We start from the raw sequence: 18,826 nt of genomic DNA, 5'->3' as shown, positions 1-18,826 counted from the left end.
TAAATTCTTGCAGTGACCTGGCACCTGACTCAGAGTTGGCACTAAAAATATTCGTCACATTGATGAATGAATAAATGAATGAGAGAATGATGTTTTGATTATGTCTACACAATGACAGGTGTTTGGAGAGGGAATGTGCTGAATGAACACTGAATTGATGATTAAGCGTACAACATTAAACAACTGGCTAAAATGAAAATATTTAAATTATTTTTAGTGAAACTCTAAAGAAGTGATTTTACTATTCATAAGCTCCCAGCACAAAATTCAGTTTACTAAAAACAAAATTTCCATTGATTTATGCATTAAGAAAAGACAGCCAAATGACAGGCTGATAAAATACTTTCATTACAAAATTGGTTGAGAACTACTGTGTGATGTAAATGAAGTGTCTATTACACATGTACTAACAGAGACTATTCTTTGATTACATATTCTAGGATATATTTAAAATATATGTATATTTTGATATTAAGGGAATATATTTTGTTGTCATTTTACAATGTGTAACTACATATATATTACAAAAATGACCAACCCAATCCATTTTTTGTCATTTTTGGAAAAAATACAGTTATCTGGCTGGGCATGGTGGCTCACGCTTGTAATCCCAGCACTTTGGGAATCTGAGGTGGGCAGATCCGTGAGGTCAGGAGTTTGAAAGCAGCCTGGCCAACACAGTGAAACCCAGTATCTACTAAAAATACAAAAATTAGCTACACGTGGTGGCAGGCATCACCTGTAATCCTAGCTGCTTGGGAGGCTGAGGCAGAAGAATCGCTTGAACCCAGGAGCCGGAGGTTGCAGTGAGCCAAGATCTTGCCACTGCACTCCAGCCTGGGCCACAGAGCTAGACTCCACCTCAACAACAACAACAACAACAACAACAACAACAAATGCAGTTATCTTTATCATATTAAGAAACTGGCAATGTATTAGTAAAGTAACACTAGTAAATTTTCAGTAAACTTGAAGTAATATTCCTAACACATATAATGTTCTTAGGTGAGGAAAAATACACAACAGGGATCTCACAGCTTCAAATTTTATTCATAACACTTAGATACATTTGTCACTCCAGGGTCCTTAAGACATCTTAAATCACCTCACCAAAACGAAAAGGAGGGAAGAAACAAATACATTAAACCATGCTGAAATTATATTTTGTCTATTCAAGCTAAGTTTTAAGTTATTTTAATACATTGCTCATAATTTTGCTAGATACAAAATTATTCTTTTAACCTTTAATATATGTGCCTCTAGAGAGAACAGTTATTAATGTTTCTTTTTAATAATGTTCTAAATACAATTGTGTTAAATTATCCAGAGATTTATGTTATTTAAATAATACTGACAAAAACAACTTTGTTAGACGAATTCTACAGAGTCCTGAAAGCTATACATGTTCTTACAATTTACATTAGAAAACAAACATCTATTCATCCACCTTCAACTCTCCCACCTTCAAAAAAATAAATAATACGCTTTCAAAATTGTATCCTCAAATAGCCTTTATCATTAAATAAACCTCATGGATATTTAAATGGCATGAAATTTCCTGGTATGAAAATGAAAATAAAACTTTGGATCTCATAAGAAAATAACTTGGGAATACCTTGGTGAGGAGCAGTTAACATTGCATTACCTAGGGTGAGAGTCAGGAGGGCAATTGAAAGGAGTTATTTTTGACTATGGGCATCTCTGGAGCTCCATAATATATACGGCTGCATATCACATTAACGTATAGAATTAAGTTCTGGAACACCCGAAGCATCATTAAAACAAGCCTCAACAAGAAACAGCAAGTAAAAGTGAAGCTAGCAGAGACTGGTACTCAGGCAGCATTCAGTCTCACTGAAAAAGCATTTCAGGAAGCCTGTTCATTCAGTATCATGTTCTGTACCTGCTCCAGATGCATAATTTTAACCAATCAGAAAAACGGTCAATAAATATGTCATTCTGTATGTAAATTGTGCCTCCCACTTTCTGGAAATGATGTCTTTTTTTCTGAATGGAAAAGAAACTATTTTTTAAATGTTGTTTCATATCACAATTTTAATGAACTTTGAAATTATTATACTAAAAACATCTGTAGTGTCTGTATTTAGAGGAATCACATCCTCTAATCATTTATACTCGTGTCCTTTTAGAAAACAATGTGCTTTTGCTATTTAGTAATAGAGACGGGCAGGAGAAATTATTCATAGGCATAACTCATATTCATTAATTAATATTTATTTAGAAGTCCTAGAGAGAGATGCTACATATAGAGAGAGATGCTAGATATATACATAAATATAGCAATGACCTTATGGCTTATTTAGAAGTCAACCCATTTTCTCCCATGCTTTTTCTAAGGATTTGGATAATACATTTCTGATACTATTAATGCTGATCTTAAAAATTTGGTTGCAGTTATAATAACAAATTTGGATATTTAAGAATTTCATAATACATGAAATAAAAAATATTTATGTAGAGATGGACAGCCAATGAATAACTTAGTTCTTGAGTATAAATTTCGGACTTGATAATGAATTTGGGATATGAATGTCAAGAATTTCAGAGTACCGAGCAATGTACATAAGCAGTACTTTATAAACGGCACTCTTGTGACCAATGAGGAAAGATAAGTGAATAGATTAGCCAAAACGGAGTGTAAATCCTTACAAAACAATAGCCTCCATACTGTCAGATCTTTCCATTGCTTTAGCGTATAGAAATATATGCTAAATGATTTTTTTCATCTTAATCTAAATAACGTAGAGTGGAACACAATAGGGGAAGAAGTGGTTTTGCACTTAATTTATTTAAAAGAGTGAGCATATGCAGTGTCTAGCTCAGAAATGGATACTCCTGTATTGTTTCTCTATTTTCCCGATTGATTAAGAGACACTTTTCCTATACATTGAAGCAAAAATATTCAAAAAGCAACAAATTACAGTGAACATTAATATCTACATGGGATGAAAAAAATAAACACTCTTAATTTAGCCTCGTTTAAAGCCACATTTCTTCACATATGCACACTCACGTGTTCTGACATAACAAGGACCTCAACCATTGCATAATGTTGTATATAAATGACAGTATATAAAGAATTTTATATACTGCTGGAAACTTGAAAGGAATAATGCTGTCTTTTAGAAAATACTTTGAATTTTTCACTTTGGGATTTTTTCCAACTAGACAAAGATAGGTTTAATAAAAGCTCAGCTAACTTATCCTCATAAAATAAATAAGCATATGAACATTAAGTTATTAATGTATCTAATAAAAACTGAACATTGATTAAATTTTGTTTTATGAGCCAGTATTCTTCAATAAGAATGCAAATGAATAGTACTAAAATGGGGTATTGGATATTTAGGCAGTCTTGCTAGCAAAACTGTGTGAGTCATTTATATTTTCCTCATTTATAATACCAGAATATTGGCATTTTGAGTTCTTCATAGATAGATTTAAGTTAGACAAAAAGTGCAACTAATCTATTTTTACTTACTAAATATTTTCAGATATACTGATTAAGAGGAATTTACTTATTCAGAAAAACATACTTCATTGGATATGGGAATAATGTAAGATTATACCACACAAAACGAGAAAACAATTTTCTGAGTTCTTATCTCACATTTGATCAAGGGTGCTAACAACCCTATGATTAATGCCATGTGAGAAGCTAAATTATATCTTACTTGATGTTTTATATATCACTTTGTATCTTCATATTCTATAAAACAAAGAATTTTAAAACTCTTAGAATAAATCTCCCAAAATATTATACACATGAAATTGTAAATCTCTCATTAATAAATTCTTCAAATCCTTCTAAAATTAGCTATAATAGGAAAACCTGAACAATTTTAAGTTCTTCAAAATATGCAAAAATAAATTATACACTATTTCCTCTGTTGATTCAATTGCAATTGACAGAATTTTGATATAACACTATCTTTAATAAAGTGTGACCTATGAAAATTAAGTCTCCCTGTTTTCTAAAAGTTTTATTCTAATGCTAGAGTAAGTAACTTCCTATTAATTTTTAACTGTTTCATGGATGCCACTATTGGATTTCTCAATCTGAGGAGGCCCAGTTAGTATCTCCTGTAGTCTGAAGCTTCATAGTCATTTTTAAAAATAGCAGTTCGTGATTATATTTTGCTTAGCAAGCCTTCAATTGAAATTTAATATACTTTATATACAAGTCAAACAACACCCCCATCTGCCTACCACAAAGCACTTTAAATGGAGTTCTAGAATTATTACAAAGGGATGGTTTTATTCTTTATGCCACTTTCGTGCTGTATAAAAGGGAAGAGTACTTCCACACTCCCCCCGGCAGATGTCTTATAAAGATGAATGAAATAATTAACGTAAAGTGTGTATGAAAATAAAAATTTTCTCGTTTCACATTTCAAGAAACAGAGTTAATATAGAGAAAGGAAAATATATTGAACAATTAGGATAATAGTTAATGTTTCAAAGACATCTTGATCCTTTGGCCAGAGAAATTTGTTTTGTTTGGATTTTGTTTTTAATCTCTGCATGGTATGTCTGAATCATGAGATACACTAGAGTTCATTTATTATGTCTCTAATTTAAAATAGTTTTAAAATTAAAAAAGTCTTTAAAAATGAAGTTTATTGTCTACAGATCACATAATAGGTAAATGTATAAAATAAGAATTTAACATCTCTATTTTCAAAATAGTGACTGCTTTTCCCTTGCCGTTTAAATCCCTCAGAGGATGTAGTAAATAATATGAAGACACTGAAAAGCATGAAACCTAATGAATGAAGAAAATAATCTGACTAATTTGAATTTAAGAAATGCAAGAAATGGTTACTTTGGGACTATGGGATATTTTAGATGGATTTATAATAAGTATTATGCTATAAATATACATTGGTTTCTGTAAGCACAAACACAGGTGAATATTTGGGGATAAAGGGTAACATTAGAAAGTAGAGACATTATTACATTAAAACCATCAGTTCAAAATTGGTTGTTTGTAAAAATAGATTTTCTTTTTGAGAAGTAAAACTATGGTTAGAACGTTAAGCTGGTTGAGATGACAATAAAGGCAACGGCAACTTAAACAATACCTTTGCTGAAAATGTGGGCAGCCTTGGGGATATGGTGCTTAAACTTTAGGCATCTGAGTTTCATTCAGAAATAGTACAGAAATAGCTTTTATCACTGGGTAGATTTCAGTCAAAGCAGGGAGAACATTTGGAATATTAACATTATGTTTATGAATGTCACAACAAAGCAAGCAGGCAACTATACTGATGAAAATAATTTGAGATAAAAGGATTTAAAAAGGCAACATGTAATTACAAATATCATCTTATAAATGGCGCACCATGTATTTTTAAAATGATGGATGTGGTTTCCTGGTGGGAAATATGAAAGATCAAAACTTAGAATCGCAGAGCCTTGCAAAAGTGTCAACACATTGGAATTGCTGAGCCAAGAATCTAGATGAACAGTTTTGAAACAATGTTCTTCGGAACCCTAAATTTCCACAAGTTATCTCATGGTATTTCTAAGAGCCAATGCATTTACAATGGCCAGTTTTAATGTATATGTATCATATTATATTCAGGTCAAAACTAACCACATATATATTCATGAGTGATCTTTCAAGACACGAAAAACAATGGAATTCTAAGATTAAGAACGTCTACAAATTTCTGTTCTATAACTGCAAATGTGTCTGTTCACAAATGATGATGATAGAATGTTTTTGAAAATTATTGACATGGTGATTGGAAATGCTTGCATGATGAGACATGCAAAATTAGGTGACGGGATTTCAGATTTCTTAGTATTTTTTTTCTTTTTATTATTATTATTAGTAGTAGTAGTATTTTATTGACTCTCCTAGATAGATGATTCATCTCAGCTCTTAATATTTATCACATAAGGTTGTTTTCTTCCTAGTGCTTTAATCTAAACAAATGTCATCCTTAATAGAAAATTTGTAGTAACTTGAAATTATAAAGTGGAACTTCACAAAATATAGCAATAAAGCATTTTTAGTCCTGATTCCTACCCAGTAAAAATTTTGGACAACTTTTTTATTGTTTATATAAACTCAGTTAAAGTTTGTTTCTTTGGCTTTAATTTGTTTTATTTTACCAAGAATATATTTTTTAATATTTCCAGCTTTTCCAGGGGTCTTTCCATGAAGACTGGTAGCATTTTACTGAGTGCCTAAATGCATTTGTGGCTAAATCTTTTTTATTTTATTTTTCACAAGCACACACACAGGCAAATACACATGCACATATACAAACAAACTCACTGCCTTCAGAGTTTCTAACATTATTGGAAGAAAGATATTGTCATCTTCAGTTTACTGGTGTGTTCTTTGTAAAATAAGAATTCTGCCCTTCTATTTTCCTTCTTTTCTTCTATTTGGTTTATAAACCACCTGAAGCCAAAAATACAGTAGAAAAAGATACTATCTTTTTAAATCAAAAATTTCAATCTGGCTAAAGCTAGCCTTTTCCAATACTTTCAAAGCCATAGACTCGTAAATGTTCACACTTCCATTGAAGAATTTTTGAGATGTAGTTCAAGATAAGGCATCAATATCAATGTTCTTTTCTAAGTTGTAAATTCTGCTTATTCTGCTTCAGAGATAATTTATCTATGTTAACAACTATAATTGACATTAAAGTAGGATAGACAATTCAATGACCATTTTTAGTTTTTCATAGCACAGAAACACACACACACACACACACACACACACAGTATAAAGCCAAACTTTATACTATAGCTTTTGCCAGATTTTAGTTTGTATTTAGTTTGACACTGAAGCCCCATGCTCATAAGAATTTCCCATGTAACTTATTTGGAATAAATCTTTACCTTCATATTGAACTTTAAAACTTTCTCCAAATTCAAAATTTTTAAGAAATTGACAAAAATATTTCTAAATTACATCATTCTGTGTTTGTTCACTCCCTCTTCTTCTCAGATCACTGGCATCCATTACACCACTTCTCACATTTGCACATCTGTATACACTCATTCACACACAATTTTTAAAGCAACAAAAATTACTTTATACCTAGAGAATACATCTAACAATTTAAAAAGCCCCTAGGAAACTCTATAGTTCTCTAGTATGCATTAGAAATCTTTTCTTGGCAAATCCTGACTACAAATGACACTGGGTACAATAGTGCAAGGATTTAGGCTATTTAGTCTAGTAAGAAATTATCTGGAGTATTTCACTTTTCACAAAGTAGCTCCCATTGTGTAGGAGTCCCAATACATCTGTGAATAATCATAACCCCAGATGTATATTTAGGATTTGTATTTATAAATAATTAAGAGTATGACATTTGGACTCTGATCGAAAAATATGCATATTTTCTACTTCATTGGTATCAAAGTGAGAATATCACTTCTAGTATCTGTAATAATTCAAGCTTAATAAAATTAGGTAAACCATTTGAAATTACATGTGGCTTTGTTTTCCAGTGCCACATATATTCACAATGACATGACGATAGAAGATCCAAGTTATATTGTGGTCATTCCACGGTTTTGGGAAACAGAAAGGGTGATTTTGCCTTGACAGAAGTAGCATTCTACTTCCACGTGTGACATGATTTTTACTTCATGGAACAACAAAAACGGTGACATGTTAAATGTAGAACATGTAACTATAATCTCATAACTCCTTGTTTAAATCAGGACCACAGTAAAAGCCTCAGAAGAGACGTATGAATGCTTGACATAGGGATGATGTGCCATATGTGTAATATTTACTTGAAATAATCCATTGTGAAATCACTTGTTAGGATTCACTTTGGGGAGCCAGCTTTATTCTACTCAAATGCACACAAATGGAGAAAGAAAAGGAATGCCGACGGTAATACATATAGGTGGACATCACATAGGAGTGAAAGTGGGAGGGAACACTAACCATATTAGGCTTGGATGGGCAACAGCGCACAGGGAAGAAGCCCTCCCACAGCCACATTCGCAGCAACTGAAAAGCAAACAAGAGAGCCCAAGATAAGGAAGAGATCCCACTCCCTCAAATATAGCATAAAGACACTATGAATTTACTCAGGTGTCTGCTTTCCTTTTCAAAATCAAAAACCTCTAAATGCATACAATTAATTTTTTTCCACAGTGCCTTTCAAATAAAGAAGCATTTTATGGATTTAAGAAATATAGAGTTGTAGCAAATTGTTATTTTTATCTGGCTTAAAATGGTTATCCAGTAGGAAATGTCATGAGCCAATATATTTGAATTAATTATATGCAATTAATATAGACATATAAATAAAGATGTAAGCCCATTTTAATATATTTCTCCTCAGAAATTCCCTCAAAATTTACATCGGAAGAAATCCTAAATAGCCCTTTAAATACATGTTTTGCAAATAGCCTGCAACCTTGGAAAGAGTATAAAGACTTTCTCATGTGACCCACTGATTTCTTATGCCTGTGGTATTACTTATCATAGCCTATTGAAAATGTTAGGCATACATAACTCCCCAGATCATTTATTGAAGCCTATCAATTTAATTTTACATTTCCAGATTTAAAAACTGTATCTCCAAATATATATTTTCAGAGCAGTTGCTATATAAAAAAGCAAACTATACAGAATACACGCATTTTTCCAGATATTGCAACACTCAAGGTTCTTTTAATTTTTCCACGTATTCATAGTAATAAATCCAGGAAATACAAAGTAAACTATTTTATAAAATGCACTTTATTGATAGGAAACATGTAAACCGATGGCAGAATAAAAGACATAAGTTATTTAGTGCTTCAATGCATTCAATTCTAAGTATTTTTTAAATGAATAACATTCACAGTGATCTCAACAGAACTATGATGTGAGCTCAGTAGAGACACGATATACCAGCAGGTCCAGGCTTTCATTTAAAATCTGTTTTGAACTTTCATTTCTAGAAATGTATCTATTCTATTTTATATCAAAAAAAGTAAACATAACATAAACTTCTAATAAATTTGCAAACACTAATGAAGATAGATGATAATTTCCAAATAAAATTTCAATGGATCTTTTCAAAGAAAAAGTAGACAATTTTTATAATTTTCTTGTGTAGCACTGACAATATTTTAATTTGTAGTACTACCAAATGTCTGAGGATTTGACTGCTGTCACTAAAATGAAATTCTAATAAAAAATTGCTACGTAACATTTATTTCCAATTTGTCTATTTATTATAATATATTTTAAAGAATATGCCAAATCATTATTTTCACTGTAGAGTTATTGAGAGTCGGAGTTACAGTATATCAGATTATTAAAACAATCAAAGAGTAGTTAATACATCTGTAAAGTATTTGGCAGATCTTGATATACTTCTTTACAATAACACCTATTGCATTAATGTCTCCAACAATTACTAAAATTTTATGTAAGTTAACTGTCCTACCACTTCTGCCTCGTTGCAGCACTCAGATTATGGGTTGTCAAACTACAGAGCAACGGCCGAATCCAATTCACTACTTGTTTTTGTAAATACAATCTTATTGGAACACTCACTGCTTGTTGTTTATGGCTTCTTTAGTGCTGCTGTGGCAGAGCTGAGGAGTTGGGGCAGGGAATGTATGGCTCATAAAGCCTAAATCAAATATCTGGCCCTTTAAAAACCGTTTGCCCTCCTTTGTTAGACTGCTAGTTTTCTGAGATGAGAATGACTGCTCTTGTTTGCTTGTTTTCTTTCTTTCTTTCTTTCTCTTTTTTTTCTGCATGGTTTAAACACAATGAATGACATTTGTAAGCAGTCAGTGTTTTACCATAATTGGTATTAACTAATAATAAAATTACCTCAATTTACTGATATCTGCTAATGTAGAAAGCCTGCAGATATGAGTCCATTTCAAACAGCAGTTGCAACCCAACAAAAAAATGAATAATTATTGGTTGTTAACGAATGTATCCAGTTGTTCGTTAATGAGGAAAAAAAGATGTCATTTCCTAATAAAATACAACTATACTTCTAGTTGAAAGTGTGCACAGTTTATAAATTCTTATAGAATTGTGCATGGGAAAACAATAACTGCATCGTGATTGGCTATTATCTCATACGATTTGTCTAACACTTGGTCAGTGAACTAAATGTGTCAAGAAACACATAAACAATTATAAAAATAATAACATTTTATAAAGTTATCTTAATTAAAAAAATAAGCTTTGTGTCCTATGAATAAATATGCACATACACACACATACACTCACACAGAATTCACTATAATACCAAATCCAAGAATCTAAACCAACTTATGTATCATTAGAATTCTACTTTATAATTTCAATAAAATTTGATTTAAAAACCTAGAACCATATAAAATTAAATATTTATACTTCTATTTTATTGTATTTGTTTTAAGATGACATAAAAATTGCTTTAGATAATTTAGTTAACCTTTCTTATTTAGGTTGACAGCTATAAAATAGTGATAAAAATAGATATTTTCTCATAGGTTTTGCGAAAATAAGGTGAGAGAATACATATATTTTACTTTGATCAGTGTCTGGCATAGCAAATATTTTGGAGGAAAAGTGTTAGCTACTACTCTTAATTTTATCATAATCGATGTGACAGAATAGATTCTCATTATCTCAGAGTAATTTGTATTTTTCATAATTGATATGACATTACTAGACTAAATATTTTTATCCATAACAGAACTAAATAAAAATTACATTCAGACTAACTAATATAAATACCTAAAGGCCAATGTAATTTAAAAAATCATTTCCATAAAATACGTTTTCTAAGGATTTGGTGATTAGATAATACTGTGCATTAATATGTTATTAAGAAAACTAAGACTGAAGTTACTTTTCTATGAACATCTGAAGTTTAATAATGGCCCCCTAATAACCTTTTAAAATAATTTCTGAAGACGCTTTCACAGTAACAGCTTGGCATCAGATGGTATAAAACACATATTTTTCCCTCAACCAATAAATACGCAGATAAGTACAGGTTAATGCTTAGAAGCCTCAGAGATGATTTAGAAATAGAAACCAAAATGTGCTAGAAATAGCAAGCAATCTTATCTGTGAGCTCTAATTCAACACAGTCTACATCTGTATTCCCATCAGTGTTTAGTACCTAGAACACTGTGCATAACTGCATGCAGCTATAACAAGATTGTTTTAATCCAAGTTTAAAATAGCTTAGCTCCTTTTGGCTTATAATAAAAAACTGTTGATCTTTGTTTTAACAAGATATTTCCATTTGTCCTTCAGCAGATTAAAATATGATAGCATAATCTTTTCAGACCCAAAGAAGATTCAAATAAAATTACTTTAGCCAGCTCTTACACAGAGTTGATCAATATAGGTATGAAGTGTGTCTATGTAAGTATGATAACCTCCCTCCTATGGAAGCAAGGTGATTATTCATCTAGGGAAGGAATTCTCAGATACTAGAACAGAGAAGCAAGACTGCAGGCTATGGATAAATTATGACTTATATTCTTAAACGAGATCATAGAATTGGATAAGAAAAACATTAAGATGTCAACAGATAAATGAGAATAAAGCAAGAAGAGTAATTTCACAAAAGAAGTACTTGAATTACATAGGAAATATTTTTATTTTACTTGTAACAAAGGAAGAAAACTAAAAAGCTGCATCATTTTCCTATTTTAAATTAAATTAACAACAAACGATGATATTCAGTGCTAGAGAAAATAGAATGGAGCTAGTGTTCTTATGTGTGGCAAGTGATGCTGAAAAGTGGCACCAATCCTTTAGAAAACAATATTCCAAACCTATCAAAAAGCAATAAAATGTTCTCATGCTTTGGCCCTATTGTTTCACCAAATGGTTATATCATGGGGTTTGTAGTCAAACTAGAAGCAGTCTTGAATATATCCATTACTAGATGCATAGCTTTGGATAATCTAGTCACTAATGAAATGAGATAATAAAACCTACACCACAAAGGGTTGCTTTGAAGAATGAGTTTGATCATATATGTCAAGCTCTCTGCACTGTTTGGGGCTCACAGTCAGCACTTAGAAAGTTTTTAAGTGATATTACCATAATAAGACAGTCTTAGGGCAAAGACTGAGCTATATTATTATCATGTATATTATTTGTAATATACATAAGGCTAAGCATAGATTTTAAAGCAACTAAATGATAAAATATTTGTTCAGTAAACCAAAGTATATATGTGGAGTCTATGAAGCAATTAATGTATATATGGTATAATATTAAATTTTTTAAAATTAGGTAAAAATCAGTGTGAAGAAAAGTAAAATGATGGCATAGGCATATGTCAAATGTGTAAGAGACATTGTGCTGAAATGTTACATTAATTGCATTATGGAAAAATTTTTAGTTAACCCTGATTTGATTTTATAAAAGTTGTACTTTATAATTTCAAAAAAAAATTTAAACAAATCTAATAATGATACTTATTGCAATATATTTCATTAAAGGCCATGAGTTTTTAAATGATTAAAAAGAATTTAAACACATAGCTAATATTAACCAAATAACGCTGAATAAATTGTTCACTTGTAATTGACACTACAATGTTAATATTTTTATACATTTCTTAAAATATTTCAGGATGCAAAACTGCATAGTACTAAATGTGTTTCCACCAAATTTATATGTTGAAGTCTTGACCTCAAAAGTGATGATTTCAGGAGGCAGGGCATTTGGAAGTTGATAAGATCATAGTGCCCAGCCCTCTTGAATGAGGTCAGTTTTCTCATCAAACAGGTTTGAGGGAATTCCCTTGCCCCTTCCCTCCATATAAAGACACAGCAAGAAGGCAACCTTCTGCAAGGTGGTAAGAGAGCCCTCACTAGGAATCAAAGAGGCAAGCACCTTCAACATTAAAATATCAATATCTTAAAAATACTTGGTGACCCAAACTCTACCACATTATTTAAATGCATGTTTCAAATACAGATTAAATCATATAAATGACTGAGGTGCACCTTAAATAAATTATGGACTTAACATGAATTTCTTTGAAAAATCCTCCAAATTGTACAAATCTAAATGTCTCCTGTGCAGCCATTCATCTTAAGGAAAAAGTCAAAAACACAAACAAACAAAAGCTAATTCACATTAACATTGTAATCACACTCTCCTTATTTCTTACACTAAAAAAAACTATTAGGACCTAGAAATATCAAACTAAATGAAAGCAGAAAAAAAACTTGAGGTAAGACATATTTAGAAAACACTTCAATTATTTTTTTTCAAGCTATACTTTAATAATGACTCTCTGTTTTTACTTCATTTCATTATTCTAACGGACCAGAGATCATTATAAAACATTAAGTTCTTCCTCCACAAATGCCACAGGTAAAGGAATTGATTCAATTAGCAAATGTTATTAAACGTGTTAGATACAATTTGCTTATTCCAATATATATTTGAACTCAAAATAAATTTTATCAAATATTAACCACCTTTCGTAAACTTTTTGCTGCAGTAGAAGATACAGTCATTCTCATTATTAGTAAACATTTACTGAGAATCTATATGCTATTCTTTAAGAGTGAAGAAGTTACATAACAACAGTTCTCTACTCATGTGTAACACAGTGGTTCCAAACCTGGCTACAGATTAGAATCAACAAGGAATCTTAAAAACAAAAGTCCAGGCCTTACTTGACAATAATTAAATCAGAACATCTTGATTGTGGAACTCAAACATCATTATTTTTCAAAATCTGTAAGTTGATTCTAAATTTTCTCCAGGTTGAGAAACACTGATCCAAGAGGTACTCAATAAACAGTATTGTATTGAATTGATATGTATTATAATAGTTCTTTGGGAATTTACTTAATGAATAAAAGCGAAAGGCTTGTAATTAGCATATTAATGGCCTGCATGTAAGTAGAAACTCCAAAAGTGCCTGGAGGTGCTTATAAATAATATGTTCTTTGGTAAGTATGTATATATATGGAGAGATTATGTATAATTAAACATATAATGTATATATACATCATATGTATGTAAATTATGTACAAAATTTATATATAAAAATATGCATATAAAGTATTAAAAACATATATGTCATATATATGATATGAAGAAGACTTCAATAATGATGTATATACATCATATATATGGTATATATATCATATATACATCATGATGCATATATGATATACACACACACACATACATTAATCAGGTCCGATTCCATTAAGAAAATTAAAGTCAGATGTGGTTTCTTCTTTGCTCTCTCAATTAATATTTCCAATAATTATGAAAGGCCTGGACATGATATTAGTGGCAACAATAACAGGTTAGAAAGAGTTATGTCCATTCCTAAAAATCTTTCCTGTATTTCTTGAAGAACAAAACCACAATCACCACTGCTACCACCATTATCACTTTCACTGCTACCAGTAAAAACAAAGCAAGAAAAGAAATATTAAGAAACACTATTTTTATCTTTGGCAAAAATATTATAGGGAAAAAAAACCAGCATGGAGCTATGACTATTGTGGAGTTCCATCTGATATTTTGGGATGATGGATTTTATTGAGCTCACTCTAGAGCACATATCCTATTTTAGAAGACTTCAATAATGCCCTGGTCATAATATCTGCCAGTCTGAAGGAGTAATGGTATCTTCCTACCAACTTATTATAAATCAGTGACTCAGACACTTGGACATCTCTTCTTCTAACATTTGTTTAAAAGTCAGAAAAGGGATGGGGGGAAGTAGGAAGGAAGGTGTGGTTTTAAAATTTTTGAATGCCTTCTCAGTGATCCATAACATAAAAAATATATATGATATGAATCACGTAAGCCATATTCCCATTTGGGGCCACAATAAAAACTAAACAATATTAAGCACGGTCATATTCTGGAAAAATATAATTTTTTTTACAAAGAAAATCTTGCATGTGTATGATGTGCATGTAAAAATTAACTTCCTTATTTTTCAAAAATCGATTTGTATACGAGAAAGTTCCTGCCATTAATGAGTCAGGAAGGAATAGAAGATGAGATTGTGCAGGGACACAGGAGAGGCTGTGGAAGGCCAAATAGTCTGGGCTAAGGAGTCACAGGAAACTGGGCATGCCATATGCACTCATACCCATGCGCCTTTTTCCATCATACTCTCTCAACCATTTCTGGTAAAATTTATCTTCACCCTCAAGGTGTAGTTCAAATCTACCACTCCTCTATCAATATTTCTGTATTCATTTAAGCAGAGATAATTTTATCTTCTATTCTCACACCGATTTCTTCTCAATTTGTTGCAAATACTCACAATCTATGGCAACTGGTCTAAGAAGTCAAACCATAACCTTTGTAGCAATCAGATCAAATGGTTAGAAATTAATAACTGCAAACTTCCCTAATTTTTGGTCCCTATTTCCAATTTAGGATCAAACAAAGGAAGCCAAATCACCTAGGATGCTCTGATTTTAGGTAGCCCATTTCCAGCTTCACTATGCCAACAACCCCCAAATCTGGGCCTAACTGAAGCTTTCTCTTTTCCCCATTATTACGCTATCCTGTCTGCCTTTGGGTCTCTACCAAATGCATGTGATGTTGGCTGATCCTCTTCTGTAGCAAGCTGTGGAAAAAATACTCTGTGTTTGTTCTCAGCTGCGTGATTTCAGCTTATTTCCACAGAAGAGATAATCTTTACTAGTTCAATAAAGGCAAAATATATGGATTCATCTTTGCAATCAACAACCATCTTATTTCTGTTCTAGCATAATAATAGTGTTGATATACAACATAGTGAATCATGTTTCTTACTCCTGCAGAACGATGCCTACACTGAGCAAACATCAATTACCTCCATTTCTAGAAGCCTAAATTTGCTAAGCTTCTTCCACTGAGCTCTTCCTCTCCCAGTCATTTCACAGCTGAAACACGTCTGTCTCGGGGGCTTCTTAGAAAAGAACGCAGGATTATCATGATGAACCTATTTGTGCTCAGCTATTTTAGGTTTTAAATTATTTTGAGAAAAGGAGAGAGAAAATTTGAAAGCAAATAAAGTTGCAAATAAGTGATGCTGTTTTTGTCAGCTCAAATAAATAACATTTATAAACACAGCTTTGAAAGTACTGTTTTAAATACTCATTTAATGAAAAAATAACATCAATTAAAAATATGAGCGGGTTCAAAAAAAGAAGAAAATAAGTAAAAGAAGTCAAATACGTACATTGTTTAGCTCCCTCCATTATGTCTGTCTAGTATTTTTCTAAAATTGAATCACATCTATCAGCATGAAACTTTTAAGGTGGAAAAATTGGAAAGACTAAGCTTTCCATTTAATTATGTCTCTCTCAAATAATAAAAGTAATTGTGGCAATATACTGAAATTACCAAAACTCAAGGAATGTGTGTATTTTGTGATAAACGTATTATGATAATTGAACATACTCTAGAATGACTTAAGAGGAAGATAAATGTCACATTTTCATATCACACTATTCAAATTCCATGTAACTACATTCTGTTTTTTATTAGTATTGATCAGTAGCATTAAAATCACATATTATAATAGTTGCCATAATTATTTAAAATTAAATATTGTGCTGGTGATAAATGTGAAATATTTAATACATTGTATACGTAACATAGTGATTAATTATGGTTACAATTGCTTTATACATTGAATTGTGTATAAATGTATGTGTGTGATTGTATTCACAAAAATGTACCTTTATAAAATATTTGTAATTGTGACTATATATGATCTCCAACAGGAATTTACCTGACCAAACATTGAAAAATATTTTAATATTATAATATTTATCTTGTGTAATACTGATAAAAATCAGACAGATTAATAGAATGGCTTTCATAACCCAGAGCCAGCATAGACAAAATAATACCAATGTAGATGCTTATTTAGTGCATGCTACATGTAAAAACCTATAAGATTTTTGGAGGAGAGTGAAAACCACTGCTGAGTACTCACATAAGTCTTTGGAAAATACCAATTTAAATCCCCACGTACACAAAATTAACATTTTAAAGAATTTTTTATATCCCATGCAAAATAAACATTACTAAAACACAAAAGTTGACACTTTCAATAATATAGCTCTGCTCTGTGAAGTGCTACAATCCCACTAGTTTTAATGGGTAAAGAGCCTGTTCGTGCAATTTACAAAACAGATGTTAAAACAGCTAATGACTATACTTTTTGCTTATAAGTGAATGATCTCATTAAATCTAAAAATAAAAATAAATTTAATTATAAATGCACAGCTATTTTTCTCCTATTAAATACGCAATGATGTTCTAGGTTGTGAGCTACAAATATCATGTACCACTAAGGGGAATGCTAATGGGTACAGTAGTTCAGAAGGGCCATTTGTCAATAAGTATAAACAATCTTAAAAATATTCATATGCATTGACCCTTACTTTGAATTTTATGAATGTGTTCTAAGGACGTCAGTGACAGAAATAGTAAAATACAAAACAAGCACACACAGAGGCACACAAAATCTTTCTCTCAAACGATAACAGTTATACACACACACAGAGAGCAAAACATTCATGACAAAGATCAAACGTTAGCATACCTAACAGACACTAAATTTTTGTTTTTAAAATATTTTTAATTGCTCATATAAATTTTATATTGTTAAGTAAAAAAACAGAAAACAAAACTATCAATTAAAAATTCAACTGTACAAAAGATATCTTAAATATATATGGCAAAATATTAATACTGTTTGCTTCTGGTGGTATGATTAACTTTCTGAATTTTGTCTTTTATGTTCTTTGTAATTTAAAATAAGAATTAAGAAATGCATACCTAAATAAAAATAGCAGCTTAGTAAGAAATTAGGGCAATTGACTTAACTCTGCCAACTTTGTAACCTGCAATGTAAAAAAAAAAAAAAAGGCTGAAACTTATAGGAAAGGGAAGAAGCAAGACGTCTTGGTAATGTCAGCAAATCAGGGCATTCATCTAAGGACGTGGCCATTAATCTAACTTCTAAGAATATGTTGGAACATAGCTAAAGTGGTCCAGGTGCAATCTGAGCACTTAGAGTCTACAGAGACACAATGCAGTGGGGGCGGGGGTTGGGCGGTAAGTGGAAGCAGGATTGATAGTGATTTTCACCTTAGGACATTTGGCTTATACTGAGATGATCCCCTAATAGACTTCAAAGCTGGGTTATTTCAGAGTCCTCCTTGGAAGTGGGGGCGCTGTCCAAAGGCTTGGAGACACTGGACCAGGATCCAGTCACCCTGGCTTTGGAAACCGATAGGAACAAATGGGCTAAACTGCACAAGCTCCATTCAGATATTTGAGATATACAGAAGTTCCTTCTCGTTTCAATTTATTGGATGAAGATTTAGAAGCCCCAAGGCTTAGGCAGAAAGATACAGGGTGGTAAAATGCACATCTACTTATATTTTAAAGTAGCTTTTTCCCTATTGGGGCTGAAAAGCAACAGTATACACTAGCACAGGTTTGAAATGATTAATAATACATCATTAAGGCTTAAAAAAAAGCCTTACCCTGGCCCACTACTCCCCAAATTACTAGAGAAGAGGTAAATCCAAAAGACTACAATATGTACGTTTGGAACAGGTAAAACAGGGCTGGGTCAGGAAAAGTCAGATATCAACAACACAACAAATCATTAAGAGGTTCCTATGTATTACAAAAAGCATGGAAGTCATACAAATGTAGAATACTGGTTTATTACATATTTGTCCATCTAAATTCCTATGTAAATAATTTTAATTCACTTATCATGTAAATATTGAATTCATGCTAATTTGATGATTCCTTGTTGGATTTTTAGACCATCTTTGGTATGATTAC

The 18,826-nt window shown here is 31.6% G+C and overlaps 1 protein-coding gene across 8 annotated transcripts in view; it reads right to left on the bottom strand.

The window, feature by feature from the left end:
- EPHA5 (EPH receptor A5) overlaps positions 1 to 18,826 on the bottom strand; it is a 353,938-nt gene that overhangs the window by 50,992 nt on the left and 284,120 nt on the right. For 6 of the 8 annotated variants that reach the window (XM_054485823.2, XM_054485824.2, XM_054485827.2 and 3 more), the window contains one exon: positions 7,949 to 8,014. The exons of the other annotated variants lie outside the window; for them this stretch is intronic. In XM_054485823.2, the coding sequence (XP_054341798.1) occupies positions 7,949 to 8,014 (66 nt within the window). The remainder of the gene's footprint in view (positions 1 to 7,948; positions 8,015 to 18,826) is intronic. 8 annotated transcript variants of the gene reach the window in all.

The sequence above is a fragment of the Pongo pygmaeus genome, chromosome 3 (assembly GCF_028885625.2).
Source record: "Pongo pygmaeus isolate AG05252 chromosome 3, NHGRI_mPonPyg2-v2.0_pri, whole genome shotgun sequence".
NCBI classification, from domain to species: Eukaryota; Metazoa; Chordata; class Mammalia; order Primates; family Hominidae; genus Pongo; species Pongo pygmaeus.
This window is presented reverse-complemented; position numbering and strand designations above follow the sequence as displayed.